The sequence below is a fragment of the Aquarana catesbeiana genome, linkage group LG03 (assembly GCF_042186555.1).
Source record: "Aquarana catesbeiana isolate 2022-GZ linkage group LG03, ASM4218655v1, whole genome shotgun sequence".
NCBI classification, from domain to species: domain Eukaryota; kingdom Metazoa; phylum Chordata; class Amphibia; order Anura; family Ranidae; genus Aquarana; species Aquarana catesbeiana.
This window is the reverse complement of record NC_133326.1, coordinates 744,249,818-744,272,486: the sequence shown is the minus strand read 5'-3', so window position 1 is coordinate 744,272,486 and position 22,669 is coordinate 744,249,818. Positions and strand designations below refer to the sequence as shown.

General features: G+C 55.2%; 1 protein-coding gene across 2 annotated transcripts in view; it reads left to right on the top strand.

Moving 5' to 3' along the window:
- ELP5 (elongator acetyltransferase complex subunit 5) overlaps window positions 1-19,402 on the top strand; it is a 46,494-nt gene extending 27,092 nt beyond the window's left edge. The window contains exons 6-9 of one of the 2 annotated variants that reach the window (XM_073623501.1): window positions 3,690-3,770; window positions 5,044-5,144; window positions 18,873-19,000; window positions 19,033-19,402. In XM_073623501.1, coding sequence (XP_073479602.1) covers window positions 3,690-3,770; window positions 5,044-5,144; window positions 18,873-18,981 — 291 coding nt within the window. In that variant the 3' untranslated portion in view covers window positions 18,982-19,000; window positions 19,033-19,402. Of the gene's footprint in view, window positions 1-3,689; window positions 3,771-5,043; window positions 5,145-18,872 lie in introns of both variants that reach the window. The other variant, XM_073623500.1, reaches the window with a different exon arrangement.
- Window positions 19,403-22,669: the final 3,267 nt, after the last annotated feature.

Here is a 22,669-nt window from a genome sequence, read left to right as displayed (position 1 = left end):
AGCCGCCGGAACACCGTTAAAGTCTATGGGACTCGATTGTGAAAAATCAAGAGTGTTAATTTTAAAGGCTTATATGCAAGTTATTGTCATAAAAAGTGTTTGGGGACCTGGGTCCTGCCCCAGGGGACATGGACCAGTGCAAAAATATTATTTAAAAATATTTCTTTCATAGTTTTTTCGGGAGCAGTGATTTGTTTAATGTTTAAAGTGAAACAATAAAAGTGTTTTTAAATTTCGTACCTGGGGGGTGTCTATAGTATGCCTGTAAAGGGGCGCATGTTTCCTGTGTTTAGAACAGTCTGACAGCAAAATGACATTTCTAAAGGAATAAAAGTCATTTAAAACTACTCGCGGCTAATAATGAATTGTCGGATCCCGGCAATATAGATGAACCCCGGTCCATTACCAGGCCCTTTGGGTCTGGTATGAATATTAAGGGGAACCCCGAACCAAAACTTTAAAAAAAATTGTGTTGGGGTCCCCCCAAAGATCCATTACCAGGCCCTTCAGGTCTGGAATGGAAATTAAGGGGAACCCCGCGCCAAATTTAAAAAAAAATGGCGTAGGGTTCCCCCCCCCCCAAAATCCATACCAGACCCTTATCCGAGCACGCAACCTGGCAGACCGCTGGAAAAGAGGGGGGAACAAGAGAGCGCCCCCCCCTCCTGAACCGTACCAGGCCACATGCCTTCAACATAGGGAGGGCGCTTTGAAGTAGCCCCCCAAAGCACCTTGTCCCCATGTTGATGGGGAGAAGGGCCTCATCCCCACAACCCTTTCCCAGGGGTTGTAGGGGGTCTGCGGGCGGGGGGCTTATCGGGATCTGAAAGCCCCCTTTAACAAGGGGACCCCCAGATCCCGCCCCCCTATGTGAATTGGTAATGGGGTACAAATGCACCCCTACCATTTCACAAAAAAAGTGTCAAAAGTGGTAAAAAAGACAAGTGTCCCTCGATGTAAGTTCACGCAGCCCGCCCGACGGACCGAAAAAGAAAAAAGCTGCCACTGTTCGGCTTCCGTGGGAGGCTCCCGCCGTGTGATGCTTCTTCTGGGTGACAGCTCTTGTATAGCTGAAGGCGGGGCCACCCGGTGACCCCGGCCCCCTCTGATGCCATGGGAAAGCCCTCAGCTATATAAGAACTGTCAAAGAGAAGAAGCGTCAGTAGGTGAGAGCCTCCCATGGAGGCGGAATGGTTGCAGCTTTTTTTTTTTCGGTCCATCGGGCGGCGTGAATTTACATCGCGGGACATTTTAATTTTTTAATAAAGGACTTGTCCCCAAATATCTTGTCTTTTTTACCATTTTTGACACTTTTTTTGTGAAATGGTAGGGGTACAATGTACCCCATTACCATTTCACATGGGGGGAGGCTGGGATCTGGGGGTCCCCTTGTTAAAGGGGGCTTCCAGATTCCGATAAGCCCACCGCCCGCAGACCCCCACACAGGGCAAGGGTTGTGGGGATTTGTCCCTTGTCCCCATCAACATGGGGACAAGACCCCAAAGCGCCCTCCCCATGTTGAGGGCATGTGGCCTGGTACGGTTCAGGAGGGGGGGCGCTCTCTCGTCCACCCTTCTTTTCCTGCGGCCTGCCAGGTTGCGTGCTCAGATAAAGGTATGTATTTGGGGGGGGGTTCCCCTTAATTTCCATATCAGACCCAAAGGGCCTGGTAATGGACTGGAAGGGGGACCCCCATGCCATTTTTATCAATGACTTTTATGTATATTGCCGAGACCCGACAATTCATTAATAGCCGTAGTAATAGTAGTTTTAAATGACTTTTTTTCACTTTTGAAATGTCATTTTGCTCTCGGACAGTTCTAAACACGGGAAACATGCGCCCCTTTACAGGCATACTATAGACACCCCCCAGGTACGAAATTTGAAGGGATATTACACTTTTATTGTTTCACTTTAAGCATTATTAAAATCACTGCTCCCGAAAAAAGGGCGTTTTTTTACAAAAAAATTTGAATTAATACATGTCCCCTGGGGCAGGACCCAGGTCCCCAAACCCTTTTTATGACAATAACTTGCATATAAGCCTTAAAAATTAGCACTTTTGATTTTTCATGTCCCATAGACTTTAACGGTGTTCGCGTGTTCTTCTCATCCCTACTGGAGACACCTGGGTTGGGTTGTCCTGAAGATTCTGTGTTGGGCGGTGCTGAGGAACCAACTGTCATTTCCTTCCCAGAACTTCCCAGATAACATTTCATTCTTCACACAGCGATCCTGTGATGGCTTGTGTTGTGACACCCCCCCCCGACACTGAACACCCCCCCCGACACTGAACACCCCCCCCCCCCCGACACTGACACCCCCCCGACACTGAACACCCCCCCGACACTGAACACCCCCCCGACACTGACACCCCCCCCGACACTGAACACCCCCCCCCCGACACTGACACCCCCCCGACACTGAACACCCCCCCCCCGACACTGACACCCCCCCGACACTGAACACCCCCCCGACACTGAACACCCCCCCGACACTGACACCCCCCCCGACACTGAACACCCCCCCCCCGACACTGACACCCCCCCGACACTGAACACCCCCCCGACACTGAACACCCCCCCGACACTGACACCCCCCCAGCAACACCCCCCAACACTGACACCCCCCCCCCCCCGACACTGACACCCCCCCGACACTGAACACCCCCCCCCCCGACACTGACACCCCCCCGACACTGACACCCCCCCGACACTGACACCCCCCCAGCAACACCCCCCAACACTGACACCCCCCCCCCCCGACACTGACACCCCCCCGACACTGACACCCCCCCAGCAACACCCCCCAACACTGACACCCCCCCCCCCCGACACTGACACCCCCCCCGACACTGAACACCCCCCTGACACTGACACCCCCCCCGACACTGACACCCCCCCATCAACACCCCCCGACACTGACACCCCCCCAGCAACACCCCCTGACACTGACACACCCCCGGACACTGGCACCCCCCCTGACACTGAACACCCCCCAACACTGACACCACCCCGACATTGAACCCCCCAAAACTGACACCCCCCCAACACTGACACCCCCCACCCCCCCCAGCAACACCCCCCAACACTGACACCCCCCCAAAACTGACACCCCGACACCCCCCCAACACTGACACCCCGACACTGACACCCCCCCCGACACTGACACCCCCCCGACACTGAACACCCCCCCCCCCCCGACACTGACACCCCCCGACACTGACACCCCCCCAGCAACACCCCCCGACACTGACACCCCCCCCGACACTGATACCCCCCCAGCAACACCCCCCGACACTGACACCCCCCCCGACACTGAACCCCCCCAAAACTGACACCCCAACAACCCCCCAACACTGACACCCCCCACCCCCCCCCAGCAACACCCCCCAACACTAACACCCCCACACTGACACCCCCCCACACTGACACCCCCCCCAACACTGACACCTCCCCCCGACACTGAACCCCGCCCAAAACTGAACACCCCCCAACACTGACACCCCCGCCCCCCCAGCAACACCCCCCGACACTGACACCATAGGCAACAATGCAGATTGCTGTGTCAGGACTGTGTTGGGCGTGTGATGGAGTCCTTAGTGGAGATATGGAGAACGTTGTATTATATATAATCTGTATACTATATACTGTATACTATATACTGTCTTCCCGATCTCTGTGTTACAGAAAGAAATCTTCCGAGTCCTGGAGGACTTCTCCATAGAGATCAATACAAACACCGAATCCCAACCCCCGATCAGAACAGAGGTCAGTGTACCATCTACACCCCAATCCATTCACCACCCCTTCCCCATCCCCCCTCTAATACCCCACCCCTTCCCCATCCTCCCCTATAATACCCCACCCCTTCCCCATCCTCCCCTATAATACCCCACCCCTTCCCCATCCTCCCCTATAATACCCCACCCCTTCCCCATCCTCCTCTAATACCCCACCCCTTCCCCATCCTCCCCTATAATACCCCACCCCTTCCCCATCCCCCCTCTAATACCCTACCCCTTCCCCATCCTCCCTCTATAATACCCCACCCCTTCCCCATCCTCCCCTATAATACCCCACCCCTTCCCCATCCTCCCCTATAATACCCCACCCCTTCCCCATCCTCCCCTATAATACCCCACCCCTTCCCCATCCTCCCCTATAATACCCCACCCCTTCCCCATCCTCCTCTAATACCCCACCCCTTCCCCATCCTCCCCTATAATACCCCACCCCTTCCCTATCCCCCCTCTAATACCCCACCCCTTCCCTATCCCCCCTCTAATACCCCACCCCTTCCCTATCCTCCCCTATAATACCCCACCCCTTCCCCATCCTCCCCTCTAATAACCCACCCCTTCCCCATCCTCCCCTCTAATACCCCACCCCTTCCCCATCCTCCCCTATAATACCCCACCCCTTCCCCATCCTCCCCTCTAATACCCCACCCCTTCCCCATCCTCCCCTATAATACCCCACCCCTTCCCCATCCTCCCCTCTAATACCCCACCCCTTCCCCATCCCCCCTCTAATACCCCACCCCTTCCCCATCCTCCCCTATAATACCCCACCACTTCCCCATCCTCCTCTATAATACCCCACCCCTTCCCCATCCCCCCTCTAAATACCCCACCCCTTCCCTATCCCCCTCTAATACCCCACCCCTTCCCTATCCTCCCCTATAATACCCCACCCCTTCCCCATCCCCCTCTAATACCCTACCCCTTCCCCATCCTCCCCTATAATACCCCACCCCTTCCCCATCCTCCCCTATAATACCCCACCCCTTCCCCCCTCTAATACCCCACCCCTTCCCCATCCCCCCTCTAATACCCCACCCCTTCCCCATCCCCCTCTAATACCCTACCCCTTCCCCATCCCCCCTCTAATACCCCACCCCTTCCCCATCCTCCTCTATAATACCCCACCCCTTCCCCATCCCCCTCTATAATACCCCGTTGGTCCCTACCTCTGGTTGGGTCATCCTATCTCTCGGGGTGGGGAGGGGAGTTTCTGTCGCTCATTATTTGGTCTCTTCCAGATGGATCCAGCGGTGAGTCTGACGTTTAATCTTCACCTTTCTGAGAGTGATAGAGAAAGGAGAGAATCTGCGACCCTCCCGTACACCTTCAGTGACACCAAGTAAGTCATTATCGGGGGTTCTCTGGGGTCACTGGGTGACACTGGATTTTCTGTGGTCACTGGGTGCTCTGGATTCTCTGGGGTCACTGGGTGACACTGGATTCTCGGGGTGCTCTGGGGTCACTGGGTGAACTGGATTCTCTGGGGTCACTGGGTGACACTGGATTCTCTGGGGTCACTGGGTGAACTGGATTCTCTGGGGTCACTGGGTGAACTGGATTCTCTGGGGTCACTGGGTGACACTGGATTCTCGGGGTGCTCTGGGGTCACTGGATTCTCTGGGGTCACTGGATTCTCTGTGGTCACTGGGTGACACTGGATTCTCAGGGTTCTCTGGGGTCACTGGATTCTCTGGGGTCACTGGATTCTCTGGGGTCACTGGATTCTCTGTGGTCACTGGGTGACACTGGATTCTCAGGGTTCTCTGGTGACACTGGATTCTCGGGGTTCTCTGGGGTCACTGGGTGACACTGGATTTTCTGTGGTCACTGGGTGCTCTGGATTCTCTGGGGTCACTGGGTGACACTGGATTCTCGGGGTTCTCTGGGGTCACTGGGTGACACTGGATTTTCTGTGGTCACTGGGTGCTCTGGATTCTCTGGGGTCACTGGGTGACACTGGATTCTCGGGGTTCTCTGGGGTCACTGGGTGACACTGGATTTTCTGTGGTCACTGGGTGCTCTGGATTCTCTGGGTGAACTGGATTCTCGGGGTGCTCTGGGGTCACTGGGTGAACTGGATTCTCTGGGTGAACTGGATTCTCTGGGGTCACTGGGTGAACTGGATTCTCTGGGGTCACTGGGTGAACTGGATTCTCTGGGGTCACTGGGTGCTCTGGATTCTCTGGGGTCACTGGGTGACACTGGATTCTCGGGGTAATCTGGGGTCACTGGGTGAACTGGATTCTCTGTGGTCACTGGGTGAACTGGATTCTCTGGGTGCTCTGGGGTCACTGGATTCTCTGGGGTCACTGGATTCTCTGTGGTCACTGGGTGACACTGGATTCTCGGGGTTCTCTGGGGGTCACTGGATTCTCTGGGGTCACTGGGTGACACTGGATTCTCGGGGTTCTCTGGGGTCACTGGGTGACACTGGATTCTCTGGGTGCTCTGGGGTCACTGGATTCTCTGGGTGCTTTGGGGTCACTGGATTCTCTGGGTGCTTTGGGGTCACTGGATTCTCTGGGTGCTCTGGGGTCACTGGATTCTCTGGGTGCTCTGGGGTCACTGGATTCTCTGGGGTCATTGGGTGACACTGGATTCTCTGGGGTCATTGGGTGACACTGGATTCTCTGTGGTCACTGGGTGCTCTGGATTCTCTGGGGTCACTGGGTGACACTGGATTCTCGGGGTGCTCTGGGGTCACTGGGTGCTCTGGATTCTCTGGGGTCACTGGGTGAACTGGATTCTCTGGGGTGATTGGGTGACACTGGATTCTCTGGGGTCACTGGGTGAACTGGATTCTCTGGGGTCACTGGGTGAACTGGATTCTCTGGGGTCACTGGGTGAACTGGATTCTCTGGGGTCACTGGGTGCTCTGGATTCTCTGGGGTCACTGGGTGACACTGGATTCTCGGGGTAATCTGGGGTCACTGGGTGAACTGGATTCTCTGGGGTCACTGGGTGAACTGGATTCTCTGGGGTCACTGGGTGCTCTGGGGTCACTGGATTCTCTGGGGTCACTGGATTCTCTGTGGTCACTGGGTGACACTGGATTCTCGGGGTTCTCTGGGGGTCACTGGATTCTCTGGGGTCACTGGGTGACACTGGATTCTCGGGGTTCTCTGGGGTCACTGGGTGACACTGGATTCTCTGGGTGCTCTGGGGTCACTGGATTCTCTGGGTGCTCTGGGGTCACTGGATTCTCTGGGTGCTTTGGGGTCACTGGATTCTCTGGGTGCTCTGGGGTCACTGGATTCTCTGGGTGCTCTGGGGTCACTGGATTCTCTGGGGTCATTGGGTGACACTGGATTCTCTGGGGTCATTGGGTGACACTGGATTCTCTGGGGTCATTGGGTGACACTGGATTCTCTGGGGTCATTGGGTGACACTGGATTCTCTGTGGTCACTGGGTGCTCTGGATTCTCTGGGGTCACTGGGTGACACTGGATTCTCGGGGTGCTCTGGGGTCACTGGGTGAACTGGATTCTCTGGGGTTACTGGGTGAACTGGATTCTCTGGGGTCACTGGGTGAACTGGATTCTCTGGGGTCACTGGGTGAACTGGATTCTCTGGGGTCACTGGATTCTCTGGGGTCACTGGATTCTCTGGGGTCACTGGGTGACACTGGATTCTCGGTGTTCTCTGGGGTCACTGGATTCTCTGGGGTCACTGGATTCTCTGGGGTCACTGGGTGACACTGGATTCTCGGGGTTCTCTGGGGTCACTGGGTGACACTGGATTCTCTGGGTGCTCTGGGGTCACTGGATTCTCTGGGTGCTCTGGGGTCACTGGATTCTCTGGGTGCTCTGGGGTCACTGGATTCTCTGGGTGCTCTGGGGTCACTGGATTCTCTGGGGTCATTGGGTGACACTGGATTCTCTGGGTGCTCTGGGGTCACTGGATTCTCGGGGTGCTCTGGGGTCACTGGATTCTCTGGGGTCATTGGGTGACACTGGATTCTCTGGGGTCATTGGGTGACACTGGATTCTCGGGGTACTCTGGGGTCACTGGGTGCTCTGGATTCTCTGGGGTCACTGGGTGACACTGGATTCTCGGGGTACTCTGGGGTCACTGGGTGAACTGGATTCTCTAGGTGCTCTGGGGTCACTGGATTCTCTGTGGTCACTGGGTGACACTGGATTCTCGGGGTTCTCTGGGGTCACTGAATTCTCTGGGGTCACTGGATTCTCGGGGTTCTCTGGGGTCACTGGATTCTCGGGGTTCTCTGGGGTCACTGGGTGACACTGGATTCTCTGGGTGCTCTGGGGTCACTGGATTCTCTGGGTGCTCTGGGGTCACTGGATTCTCTGGGTGCTCTGGGGTCACTGGATTCTCTGGGTGCTCTGGGGTCACTGGATTCTCTGGGGTCATTGGGTGACACTGGATTCTCTGTGGTCACTGGGTGACACTGGATTCTCTGTGGTCACTGGGTGACACTGGATTCTCTGGGTGCTCTGGGGTCACTGGATTCTCTGGGTGCTCTGGGGTCACTGGATTCTCTGGGGTCATTGGGTGACACTGGATTCTCTGGGGTCATTGGGTGACACTGGATTCTCTGGGGTCATTGGGTGACACTGGATTCTCTGTGGTCACTGGGTGCTCTGGATTCTCTGGGGTCACTGGATTCTCTGGGTGCTCTGGGGTCACTGGATTCTCTGGGGTCATTGGGTGACACTGGATTCTCTGGGGTCATTGGGTGACACTGGATTCTCGGGGTACTCTGGGGTCACTGGGTGCTCTGGATTCTCTGGGGTCACTGGGTGACACTGGATTCTCGGGGTACTCTGGGGTCACTGGGTGAACTGGATTCTCTGGGGTCACTGGGTGAACTGGATTCTCTGGGGTCACTGGGTGAACTGGATTCTCTGGGTGCTCTGGGGTCACTGGATTCTCTGGGGTCACTGGATTCTCTGGGGTCACTGGATTCTCTGTGGTCACTGGGTGACACTGGATTCTCGGGGTTCTCTGGGGTCACTGGATTCTCTGGGGTCACTGGGTGACACTGGATTCTCAGGGTTCTCTGGGGTCTCTGGGTGACACTGGATTCTCTGGGTGCTCTGGGGTCACTGGATTCTCTGGGTGCTCTGGGGTCACTGGATTCTCTGGGTGCTCTGGGGTCACTGGATTCTCTGGGGTCATTGGGTGACACTGGATTCTCTGGGGTCATTGGGTGACACTGGATTCTCTGGGGTCATTGGGTGACACTGGATTCTCTGTGGTCACTGGGTGCTCTGGATTCTCTGGGGTCACTGGGTGACACTGGATTCTCGGGGTGCTCTGGGGTCACTGGATTCTCTGGGGTCACTGGATTCTCTGGGGTCACTGGATTCTCTGTGGTCACTGGGTGACACTGGATTCTCGGGGTTCTCTGGGGTCACTGGATTCTCTGGGGTCACTGGGTGACACTGGATTCTCGGGGTTCTCTGGGGTCACTGGGTGACACTGGATTCTCTGGGTTTTCTGGGGTCACTGGATTCTCTGGGGTCACTGGGTGACACTGGATTCTCGGGGTTCTCTGGGGTCACTGGATTCTCTGGGGTCACTGGGTGACACTGGATTCTCGGGGTTCTCTGGGGTCACTGGGTGACACTGGATTCTCTGGATTCTCTGGGGTCACTGGATTCTCTGGGGTCACTGGGTGACACTGGATTCTCGGGGTTCTCTGGGGTCACTGGGTGACACTGGATTCTCTGGGTGCTCTGGGGTCACTGGATTCTCTGGGTGCTCTGGGGTCACTGGATTCTCTGGGTGCTCTGGGGTCACTGGATTCTCTGGGTGCTCTGGGGTCACTGGATTCTCTGGGGTCATTGGGTGACACTGGATTCTCTGGGTGCTCTGGGGTCACTGGATTCTCGGGGTGCTCTGGGGTCACTGGATTCTCTGGGGTCATTGGGTGACACTGGATTCTCTGGGGTCATTGGGTGACACTGGATTCTCTGTGGTCACTGGGTGCTCTGGATTCTCTGGGGTCACTGGGTGACACTGGATTCTCGGGGTGCTCTGGGGTCACTGGATTCTCTGGGGTCACTGGATTCTGTGGGGTCACTGGATTCTCTGTGGTCACTGGGTGACACTGGATTCTCTGGGTGCTCTGGGGTCACTGGATTCTCTGGGTGCTCTGGGGTCACTGGATTCTCTGGGGTCATTGGGTGACACTGGATTCTCTGGGGTCATTGGGTGACACTGGATTCTTGGGGTTCTCTGGGGTCACTGGGTGACACTGGATTCTCTGGGTGCTCTGGGGTCACTGGATTCTCTGGGTGCTCTGGGGTCACTGGATTCTCTGGGTGCTCTGGGGTCACTGGATTCTCTGGGGTCATTGGGTGACACTGGATTCTCTGGGGTCATTGGGTGACACTGGATTCTCGGGGTACTCTGGGGTCACTGGGTGCTCTGGATTCTCTGGGGTCACTGGGTGACACTGGATTCTCGGGGTACTCTGGGGTCACTGGGTGAACTGGATTCTCTAGGGTCACTGGGTGAACTGGATTCTCTGGGTGCTCTGGGGTCACTGGATTCTCTGTGGTCACTGGGTGACACTGGATTCTCGGGGTTCTCTGGGGTCACTGAATTCTCTGGGGTCACTGGATTCTCGGGGTTCTCTGGGGTCACTGGATTCTCGGGGTTCTCTGGGGTCACTGGATTCTCTGGGTGCTCTGGGGTCACTGGATTCTCTGGGTGCTCTGGGGTCACTGGATTCTCTGGGTGCTCTGGGGTCACTGGATTCTCTGGGGTCATTGGGTGACACTGGATTCTCTGGGGTCATTGGGTGACACTGGATTCTCTGTGGTCACTGGGTGCTCTGGATTCTCTGGGGTCACTGGGTGACACTGGATTCTCTGGGTGCTCTGGGGTCACTGGATTCTCTGGGTGCTCTGGGGTCACTGGATTCTCTGGGGTCATTGGGTGACACTGGATTCTCTGGGGTCATTGGGTGACATTGGATTCTCGGGGTACTCTGGGGTCACTGGGTGCTCTGGATTCTCTGGGGTCACTGGGTGACACTGGATTCTCGGGGTACTCTGGGGTCACTGGGTGAACTGGATTCTCTGGGGTCACTGGGTGAACTGGATTCTCTGGGGTCACTGGGTGAACTGGATTCTCTGGGGTCACTGGGTGAACTGGATTCTCTGGGTGCTCTGGGGTCACTGGATTCTCTGGGGTCACTGGATTCTCTGTGGTCACTGGGTGACACTGGATTCTCGGGGTACTCTGGGGTCACTGGATTCTCGGGGTTCTCTGGGGTCACTGGGTGACACTGGATTCTCTAGGTGCTCTGGGGTCACTGGATTCTCTGGGTGCTCTGGGGTCACTGGATTCTCTGGGTGCTCTGGGGTCACTGGATTCTCTGGGTGCTCTGGGGTCACTGGATTCTCTGGGGTCATTGGGTGACACTGGATTCTCTGGGGTCATTGGGTGACACTGGATTCTCTGTGGTCACTGGGTGCTCTGGATTCTCTGGGGTCACTGGGTGACACTGGATTCTCTGGGTGCTCTGGGGTCACTGGATTCTCTGGGTGCTCTGGGGTCACTGGATTCTCTGGGGTCATTGGGTGACACTGGATTCTCTGGGGTCATTGGGTGACACTGGATTCTCGGGGTACTCTGGGGTCACTGGGTGCTCTGGATTCTCTGGGGTCACTGGGTGACACTGGATTCTCGGGGTACTCTGGGGTCACTGGGTGAACTGGATTCTCTGGGGTCACTGGGTGAACTGGATTCTCTGGGGTCACTGGGTGAACTGGATTCTCTGGGGTCACTGGGTGAACTGGATTCTCTGGGTGCTCTGGGGTCACTGGATTCTCTGGGGTCACTGGATTCTCTGTGGTCACTGGGTGACACTGGATTCTCGGGGTTCTCTGGGGTCACTGGATTCTCTGGGGTCACTGGATTCTCTGGGGTCACTGGGTGACACTGGATTCTCGGGGGGTTCTCTGGGGTCACTGGGTGCTCTGGGGTCACTGGATTCTCTGGGTGCTCTGGGGTCACTGGGTGCTCTGGGGTCACTGGATTCTCTGGGTGCTCTGGGGTCACTGGATTCTCTGGGTGCTCTGGGGTCACTGGATTCTCTGGGTGCTCTGGGGTCATTGGGTGACACTGGATTCTCTTGGGTCATTGGGTGACACTGGATTCTCTGGGTGCTCTGGGGTCACTGGATTCTCTGGGTGCTCTGGGGTCACTGGATTCTCTGGGTGCTCTGGGGTCACTGGATTCTCTGGGTGCTCTGGGGTCACTGGATTCTCTGGGTGCTCTGGGGTCACTGGATTCTCTGGGGTCATTGGGTGACACTGGATTCTCTGTGGTCACTGGGTGACACTGGATTCTCTGGGTGCTCTGGGGTCACTGGATTCTCTGGGTGCTCTGGGGTCACTGGATTCTCTGGGTGCTCTGGGGTCACTGGATTCTCTGGGTGCTCTGGGGTCACTGGATTCTCTGGGGTCATTGGGTGACACTGGATTCTCTGGGGTCATTGGGTGACACTGGATTCTCTGGGGTCATTGGGTGACACTGGATTCTCTGTGGTCACTGGGTGCTCTGGATTCTCTGGGGTCACTGGGTGACACTGGATTCTCGGGGTTCTCTGGGGTCACTGGATTCTCTGGGGTCACTGGGTGACACTGGATTCTCGGGGTTCTCTGGGGTCACTGGGTGACACTGGATTCTCTGGGTTTTCTGGGGTCACTGGATTCTCTGGGGTCACTGGATTCTCTGGGGTCACTGGGTGACACTGGATTCTCGGGGTTCTCTGGGGTCACTGGGTGACACTGGATTCTCTGGGGTCACTGGATTCTCTGGGTGCTCTGGGGTCACTGGATTCTCTGGGTGCTCTGGGGTCACTGGATTCTCTGGGGTCATTGGGTGACACTGGATTCTCTGGGGTCACTGGATTCTCTGGGGTCATTGGGTGACACTGGATTCTCTGGGTACTCTGGGGTCACTGGGTGCTCTGGATTCTCTGGGGTCACTGGGTGACACTGGATTCTCAGGGTACTCTGGGGTCACTGGGTGCTCTGGATTCTCTGGGGTCACTGGGTGACACTGGATTCTCTGGGTGCTCTGGGGTCACTGGATTCTCTGTGGTCACTGGGTGACACTGGATTCTCGGGGTTCTCTGGGGTCACTGAATTCTCTGGGGTCACTGGATTCTCGGGGTTCTCTGGGGTCACTGGATTCTCGGGGTTCTCTGGGGTCACTGGGTGACACTGGATTCTCTGGGTGCTCTGGGGTCACTGGATTCTCTGGGGTCATTGGGTGACACTGGATTCTCTGGGGTCATTGGGTGACACTGGATTCTCTGTGGTCACTGGGTGCTCTGGATTCTCTGGGGTCACTGGGTGACACTGGATTCTCGGGGTTCTCTGGGGTCACTGGATTCTCTGGGGTCACTGGGTGACACTGGATTCTCGGGGTTCTCTGGGGTCACTGGGTGACACTGGATTCTCTGGGTTTTCTGGGGTCACTGGATTCTCTGGGGTCACTGGATTCTCTGGGGTCACTGGGTGACACTGGATTCTCGGGGTTCTCTGGGGTCACTGGGTGACACTGGATTCTCTGGGGTCACTGGATTCTCTGGGTGCTCTGGGGTCACTGGATTCTCTGGGTGCTCTGGGGTCACTGGATTCTCTGGGGTCATTGGGTGACACTGGATTCTCTGGGGTCACTGGATTCTCTGGGGTCATTGGGTGACACTGGATTCTCTGGGTACTCTGGGGTCACTGGGTGCTCTGGATTCTCTGGGGTCACTGGGTGACACTGGATTCTCAGGGTACTCTGGGGTCACTGGGTGCTCTGGATTCTCTGGGGTCACTGGGTGACACTGGATTCTCTGGGTGCTCTGGGGTCACTGGATTCTCTGTGGTCACTGGGTGACACTGGATTCTCGGGGTTCTCTGGGGTCACTGAATTCTCTGGGGTCACTGGATTCTCGGGGTTCTCTGGGGTCACTGGATTCTCGGGGTTCTCTGGGGTCACTGGGTGACACTGGATTCTCTGGGTGCTCTGGGGTCACTGGATTCTCTGGGTGCTCTGGGGTCACTGGATTCTCTGGGTGCTCTGGGGTCACTGGATTCTCTGGGTGCTCTGGGGTCACTGGATTCTCTGGGGTCATTGGGTGGCACTGGATTCTCTGGGGTCATTGGGTGACACTGGATTCTCTGTGGTCACTGGGTGCTCTGGATTCTCTGGGGTTCACTGGATTCTCTTGGTGCTCTGGGGTCACTGGATTCTCTGGGTGCTCTGGGGTCATTGGGTGACACTGGATTCTCGGGGTACTCTGGGGTCACTGGATTCTCGGGGTTCTCTGGGGTCACTGGATTCTCTGGGTTCTCTGGGGTCACTGGATTCTCTGGGTGCTCTGGGGTCACTGGATTCTCTGGGTGCTCTGGGGTCACTGGATTCTCTGGGTGCTCTGGGGTCACTGGATTCTCTGGGTGCTCTGGGGTCACTGGATTCTCTGGGTGCTCTGGGGTCACTGGATTCTCTGGGGTCATTGGGTGACACTGGATTCTCTGGGGTCATTGGGTGACACTGGATTCTCTGTGGTCACTGGGTGCTCTGGATTCTCTGGGGTCACTGGGTGACACTGGATTCTCTGGGTGCTCTGGGGTCACTGGATTCTCTGGGTGCTCTGGGGTCACTGGATTCTCTGGGTGCTCTGGGGTCACTGGATTCTCTGGGGTCATTGGGTGACACTGGATTCTCTGGGGTCATTGGGTGACACTGGATTCTCTGGGGTCATTGGGTGACACTGGATTCTCTGGGGTCATTGGGTGACACTGGATTCTCTGTGGTCACTGGGTGCTCTGGATTCTCTGGGGTCACTGGGTGACACTGGATTCTCGGGGTGCTCTGGGGTCACTGGATTCTCTGGGGTCACTGGATTCTCTGGGGTCACTGGATTCTCTGTGGTCACTGGATGACACTGGATTCTCGGGGTTCTCTGGGGTCACTGGATTCTCTGGGGTCACTGGATTCTCGGGGTTCTCTGGGGTCACTGGATTCTCTGGGGTCACTGGATTCTCTGGGGTCACTGGGTGACACTGGATTCTCGGGGTTCTCTGGGGTCACTGGGTGACACTGGATTCTCTGGGGTCACTGGATTCTCTGGGTGCTCTGGGGTCACTGGATTCTCTGGGGTCATTGGGTGACACTGGATTCTCTGGGGTCATTGGGTGACACTGGATTCTCTGGGGTCATTGGGTGACACTGGATTCTCGGGGTACTCTGGGGTCACTGGGTGACACTGGATTCTCTGGGTGCTCTGGGGTCACTGGATTCTCTGCGTGCTCTGGGGTCACTGGATTCTCTGGGTGCTCTGGGGTCACTGGATTCTCTGGGGTCATTGGGTGACACTGGATTCTCTGGGGTCATTGGGTGACACTGGATTCTCGGGGTACTCTGGGGTCACTGGGTGAACTGGATTCTCTGGGGTCACTGGGTGAACTGGATTCTCTGGGTGCTCTGGGGTCACTGGATTCTCTGGGGTCACTGGATTCTCTGTGGTCACTGGATTCTCTGTGGTCACTGGGTGACACTGGATTCTCGGGGTTCTCTGGGGTCACTGGGTGACACTGGATTCTCTGGGTTCTCTGGGGTCACTGGATTCTCTGGGGTCACTGGATTCTCTGGGGTCACTGGGTGACACTGGATTCTCGGGGTTCTCTGGGGTCACTGGGTGACACTGGATTCTCTGGGTTCTCTGGGGTCACTGGATTCTCTGGGTGCTCTGGGGTCACTGGATTCTCTGGGTGCTCTGGGGTCACTGGATTCTCTGGGTGCTCTGGGGTCACTGGATTCTCTGGGGTCATTGGGTGACACTGGATTCTCTGGGGTCATTGGGTGACACTGGATTCTCGGGGTACTCTGGGGTCACTGGGTGAACTGGATTCTCTGGGGTCACTGGATTCTCTGGGGTCACTGGATTCTCTGGGGTCATTGGGTGACACTGGATTCTCTGGGGTCATTGGGTGACACTGGATTCTCGGGGTACTCTGGGGTCACTGGGTGAACTGGATTCTCTGGGGTCACTGGGTGAACTGGATTCTCTGGGTGCTCTGGGGTCACTGGATTCTCTGGGGTCACTGGATTCTCTGTGGTCACTGGGTGACACTGGATTCTCGGGGTTCTCTGGGGTCACTGGATTCTCTGGGGTCACTGGATTCTCTGGGGTCACTGGGTGACACTGGATTCTCGGGGTTCTCTGGGGTCACTGGGTGACACTGGATTCTCTGGGTGCTCTGGGGTCACTGGATTCTCTGGGTGCTCTGGGGTCACTGGATTCTCTGGGGTCATTGGGTGACACTGGATTCTCTGGGGTCATTGGGTGACACTGGATTCTCTGGGGTCATTGGGTGACACTGGATTCTCTGTGGTCACTGGGTGCTCTGTATTCTCTGGGGTCACTGGGTGACACTGGATTCTCGGGGTGCTCTGGGGTCACTGGGTGCTCTGGATTCTCTGGGGTCACTGGGTGACGCTGGATTCTCGGGGTGCTCTGGGGTCACTGGGTGAACTGGATTCTCTGGGGTCACTGGGTGACGCTGGATTCTCGGGGTGCTCTGGGGTCACTGGGTGACACTGGATTCTCGGGGTGCTCTGGGGTCACTGGATTCTCTGGGGTCACTGGATTCTCTGGGGTCACTGGATTCTCTGTGGTCACTGGGTGACACTGGATTCTCGGGGTTCTCTGGGGTCACTGGATTCTCTGGGGTCACTGGATTCTCTGGGGTCACTGGGTGACACTGGATTCTCTGGGTTCTCTGGGGTCACTGGGTGACACTGGATTCTCTGGGTGCTCTGGGGTCACTGGATTCTCTGGGTGCTCTGGGGTCACTGGATTCTCTGGGTGCTCTGGGGTCACTGGATTCTCTGGGGTCATTGGGTGACACTGGATTCTCTGGGGTCACTGGGTGACACTGGATTCTCGGGGTGCTCTGGGGTCACTGGATTCTCTGGGGTCACTGGATTCTCTGGGGTCACTGGATTCTCTGGGGTCACTGGATTCTCTGTGGTCACTGGGTGACACTGGATTCTCTTGGGTCACTGGATTCTCTGGGGTCACTGGATTCTCTGTGGTCACTGGGTGACACTGGATTCTCAGGGTTCTCTGGGGTCACTGGATTCTCTGGGGTCACTGGGTGACACTGGATTCTCGGGGTTCTCTGGGGTCACTGGGTGACACTGGATTCTCTGGGTGCTCTGGGGTCACTGGATTCTCTGGGTGCTCTGGGGTCACTGGATTCTGTGGGGTCATTGGGTGACACTGGATTCTCTGGGGTCATTGGGTGACACGGGATTCTCGGGGTTCTCTGGGGTCACTGGGTGACACTGGATTCTCTGGGGTCACTGGATTCTCTGGGTGCTCTGGGGTCACTGGATTCTCTGGGGTCATTGGGTGACACTGGATTCTCGGGGTACTCTGGGGTCACTGGGTGCTCTGGATTCTCTGGGTTCACTGGGTGACACTGGATTCTCGGGGTACTCTGGGGTCACTGGGTGAACTGGATTCTCTAGGGTCACTGGGTGAACTGGATTCTCTGGGTGCTCTGGGGTCACTGGATTCTCTGTGGTCACTGGGTGACACTGGATTCTCGGGGTTCTCTGGGGTCACTGGATTCTCTGGGGTCACTGGATTCTCTGGGTGCTCTGGGGTCACTGGATTCTCTGGGTGCTCTGGGGTCACTGGATTCTCTGGGTGCTCTGGGGTCACTGGATTCTCTGGGTGCTCTGGGGTCACTGGATTCTCTGGGGTCATTGGGTGACACTGGATTCTCTGGGGTCATTGGGTGACACTGGATTCTCTGGGGTCATTGGGTGACACTGGATTCTCTGTGGTCACTGGGTGCTCTGGATTCTCTGGGGTCACTGGGTGACACTGGATTCTCTGGGTGCTCTGGGGTCACTGGATTCTCTGGGGTCACTGGATTCTCTGGGGTCACTGGATTCTCTGTGGTCACTGGGTGACACTGGATTCTCGGGGTTCTCTGGGGTCACTGGATTCTCTGGGGTCACTGGGTGACACTGGATTCTCGGGGTTCTCTGGGGTCACTGGGTGACACTGGATTCTCTGGGTGCTCTGGGGTCACTGGATTCTCTGGGTGCTCTGGGGTCACTGGATTCTCTGGGTGCTCTGGGGTCACTGGATACTCTGGGTGCTCTGGGGTCACTGGATTCTCTGGGGTGATTGGGTGACACTGGATTCTCTGGGGTCATTGGGTGACACTGGATTCTCTGGGGTCATTGGGTGACACTGGATTCTCTGTGGTCACTGGGTGCTCTGGATTCTCTGGGGTCACTGGGTGACACTGGATTCTCGGGGTGCTCTGGGGTCACTGGATTCTCTGGGGTCACTGGGTGACACTGGGGTCACTGGGTGACACTGCATTCTCGGGGTGCTCTGGGGTCACTGGGTGCTCTGGATTCTCTGGGGTCACTGGGTGACGCTGGATTCTCGGGGTGCTCTGGGGTCACTGGGTGACGCTGGATTCTCGGGGTGCTCTGGGGTCACTGGGTGACGCTGGATTCTCGGGGTGCTCTGGGTGAAATGGATTCTCTGCGGTCACTGGGTGACACTGGATTCTCGGGGATGGAAGTCTGGCAGAGAGGACACAGGTGAGTGAGCACTGTGGTGGGGGGGAGGGGACCCCAGAAGTCTAGAGATGGTCTGCACTCACACCAGCCAGGCATCCATTCACCATTTAAAGCAATGCCAATTCAGTAGAGCCGACTCTTGACTGGCTGGCCAGTGATCTGGAGAGCTGTCTTCTGGTTGGGGTGTCAGTGGTTTGGGTGAAATTCAGAAGCGTCATCTGCCCTGGCACCGGATCCCGGAGGAGGTTCGTGTAATAGAGGAAATGCCCTAATGAAGAGATCACCGCGTGTAAATCCCTCCTCTGATATTGATCCCATCCCCCGTCCGTCATTAGCTCACATCTCTGTATCTTCAGATAGTGTCCCCCTCCACCTTCCCTGATTGGATATCAGTTTCCCTTCCGTACCCCCAAACCCCCCCCCCCCCCACCTCCAGGAATGGAACGCCCTCCTTTCATGTGATCTCTCTCTGTTACAGGAAGTCATCTCTTCTGCAAAGTTCCAGCAGCTCCGCCAAAATCTTCTACGATCCCGACCCCGGCGACGACCTGGATGAGGAGGATCCAGATGATGACCTGGATGTGTGATCCCGCCCCCGGCGACGACCTGGGTGTGTGATCCCGACCCCCGGCGACGACCTGGGTGTGTGATCCCTGACCCCCGGCGACGACCTGGGTGCGTGATCCCGACCCCCGGCGACGACCTGGGTGCGTGATCCCGACCCCCGGCGACGACCTGGGTGCGTGATCCCGACCCCCGGCGGCGACCTGGGTGCGTGATCCCGACCCCCGGCGGCGACCTGGGTGCGTGATCCCGACCCCCGGCGGCGACCTGGGTGCGTGATCCCGACCCCCGGCGGCGACCTGGGTGCGTGATCCCGACCCCCGGCGGCGACCTGGGTGCGTGATCCCGACCCCCGGCGGCGACCTGGGTGCGTGATCCCGACCCCCGGCGACGACCTGGATGTGTGTGTATATATTGTGTAAATAAAATGGTTCTAAATTGTTAGAGGTGCTCTGGGATTTCTTGGTCATTTATATAGATTTACTATTACAGTACAATTATAATTATTCATTGGAAGGCAATATATCTGTTAGTAACGATCGAAGGAGAAGAATCCGAGAGGCAGGAGATCATCGGTGCCTCAGATCACCTGCTGCTCCTCCACTGACCTGAACATCTTGATGGAATCCTCCTTACAGAAGAATATAGAACAGTGCAGGTATCTCTGAGGACATTCTGAACAGTGCAGGTATCTCTGAGGACATTCTGAACAGTGCAGGTATCTCTGAGGACATTCTGCACAGTGCAGGTATCTCTGAGGACATTCTGCACAGTGCAGGTATCTCTGAGGACATTCTGAACAGTGCAGGTATCTCTGAGGACATCCTGAACAGTGCAGGTATCTCTGAGGACATCCTGAACAGTGCAGGTATCTCTGAGGACATCCTGAACAGTGCAGGTATCTCTGAGGACATCCTGAACAGTGCAGGTATCTCTGAGGACATCCTGAACAGTGCAGGTATCTCTGAGGACATCCTGAACAGTGCAGGTATCTCTGAGGACATTCTGCACAGTGCAGGTATCTCTGAGGACATTCTGAACAGTGCAGGTATCTCTGAGGACATTCTGAACAGTGCAGGTATCTCTGAGGACATCCTGAACAGTGCAGGTATCTCTGAGGACATTCTGAACAGTGCAGGTATCTCTGAGGACATTCTGAACAGTGCAGGTATCTCTGAGGACATTCTGAACAGTGCAGATATCTGAGGACATTCTGAACAGTGCAGGTATCTCTGAGGACATTCTGAACAGTGCAGGTATCTCTGAGGACATCCTGAACAGTGGAGGTATCTCTGAGGACATTCTGAACAGTGCAGATATCTGAGGACATCCTGAACAGTGCAGGTATCTCTGAGGACATTCTGAACAGTGCAGGTATCTCTGAGGACATTCTGCACAGTGCAGGTATCTCTGAGGACATTCTGAACAGTGCAGGTATCTCTGAGGACATTCTGAACAGTGCAGGTATCTCTGAGGACATTCTGAACAGTGCAGGTATCTCTGAGGACATTCTGCACAGTGCAGGTATCTCTGAGGACATTCTGCACAGTGCAGGTATCTCTGAGGACATTCTGAACAGTGCAGGTATCTCTGAGGACATTCTGAACAGTGTAGGTATCTCTGAGGACATTCTGAACAGTGCAAGTATCTCTGAGGACATTCTGAACAGTGTAGGTATCTCTGAGGACATTCTGAACAGTGCAGGTATCTCTGAGGACATTCTGAACAGTGCAGGTATCTCTGAGGACATTCTGAACAGTGCAGGTATCTCTGAGGACATTCTGAACAGTGTAGGTATCTCTGAGGACATTCTGCACAGTGCAGGTATCTCTGAGGACATTCTGCACAGTGCAGGTATCTCTGAGGACATTCTGAACAGTGCAGGTATCTCTGAGGACATTCTGAACAGTGCAGGTATCTCTGAGGACATTCTGCACAGTGTAGGTATCTCTGAGGACATTCTGCACAGTGTAGGTATCTCTGAGGACATCCTGAACAGTGTAGGCAGCCTGGGAGCGGGGAGGCGAGCCGGAAGCCTGTGTGGAATGGGAGTCATAGTTACATAGTTACATAGTAGGTGAGGTTGAAAAAAGACACAAGTCCATCAAGTCCAACCTATGTGTGTGATTATGTGTCAGTATTACATTACATATCCCTGTATATTGCGGTCATTCAGGTGATTATCTAATAGTTTCTTGAAGCTATCAATGCTCCCCGCTGAGACCACCGCCTGTGGAAGGGAATTCCACATCCTTGCCGCTCTTACAGTAAAGAACCCTCTACGTAGTTTAAGGTTAAACCTCTTTTCTTCTAATTGTAATGAGTGGCCACGAGTCTTATTAAACTCTCTTCTGCGAAAAAGTTTTATCCCTATTGTGGGGTCACCAGTACAGTATTTGTAAATTGAAATCATATCCTCTCTCAAGCGTCTCTTCTCCAGAGAGAATAAGTTCAGAGCTCACAACCTTTCCTCATAACTAAGATCCTCCAGACCCTTTATTAGCTTTGTTGCCCTTCTTTGTAGTCGCTCCATTTCCAGTACATCCTTCCTGAGGACTGGTGCCCAGAACTGGACAGCATACTCCAGGTGCGGCCGGACCAGAGTCTTGTAGAGCGGGAGAATTATCGTTTTATCTCTGCAGTTGATCCCCTTTTTAATGCCAATATTCTGTTTGCTTTATTAGCAGCAGCTTGGCATTGCATGTCATTGCTGAGCCTATCATCTACTAGGACCCCCAGGTCCTTTTCCATCCTAGATCCCCCCAGAGGTTCTCCCCCCAGTCTATAGATTGCATTCATATTTTTGCCACCCAAATGCATTATTTTACATTTTTCTACATTGAACCTCATTTGCCATGTAGTCGCCCACCCCATTAATTTGTTCAGGTCTTTTTGCAAGATTTCCACATCCTGCGGAGAAGTTATTGCCCTGCTTAGCTTAGTATCGTCTGCAAATACAGAGATTGAACTGTTTATCCCATCCTCCAGATCGTTTATGAACAAATTAAATAGGATTGGTCCCAGCACAGAACCCTGGGGGACCCCACTACCCACCCCTGACCATTCTGAGTACTCCCCATTTATCACCACCCTCTGAACTCGCCCTTGTAGCCAGTTTTCAATCCATGTACTCACCCTATGGTCCATGCCAACGCACCTTATTTTGTACAGTAAACGTTTATGGGGAACTGTGTCAAATGCTTTTGTAGAATCCAGATACACCACATCTACGGGCCTTCCTTTATCTAGATGGCAACTCACCTCCTCATAGAAGGTTAATAGATTGGTTTGGCAAGAACGATTCTTCATGAATCCATGCTGATTACTGCTAATGATATCATTCTTATTACTAAAATCTTGTATATAGTCCCTTATCATCCCCTCCAAGAGTTTACATACTATTGATGTTAGGCTAACTGGTCTGTAATTCCCAGGGATGTTTTTTGGGCTCTTTTTAAATATTGGTGCTACATTGGCTTTTCTCCAATCAGCTGGTACCATTCCAGTCAATAGACTGTCTGTAAAAATTAGGAACAACGGTCTGGCAATCACCTGACTGAGTTCCCTAAGTACCCTAAGTACCCTGAGTCCTTCTCCCAACGCTCACAGAGGGGAAGAGAGAGAGCCGCCCAGGTGTTCAGAGCACAGCGTGGGGAACACAGAAATAACAGCTTTAATTTCAATAGCCGTGTTTCCACTGCTCGCTGTCAG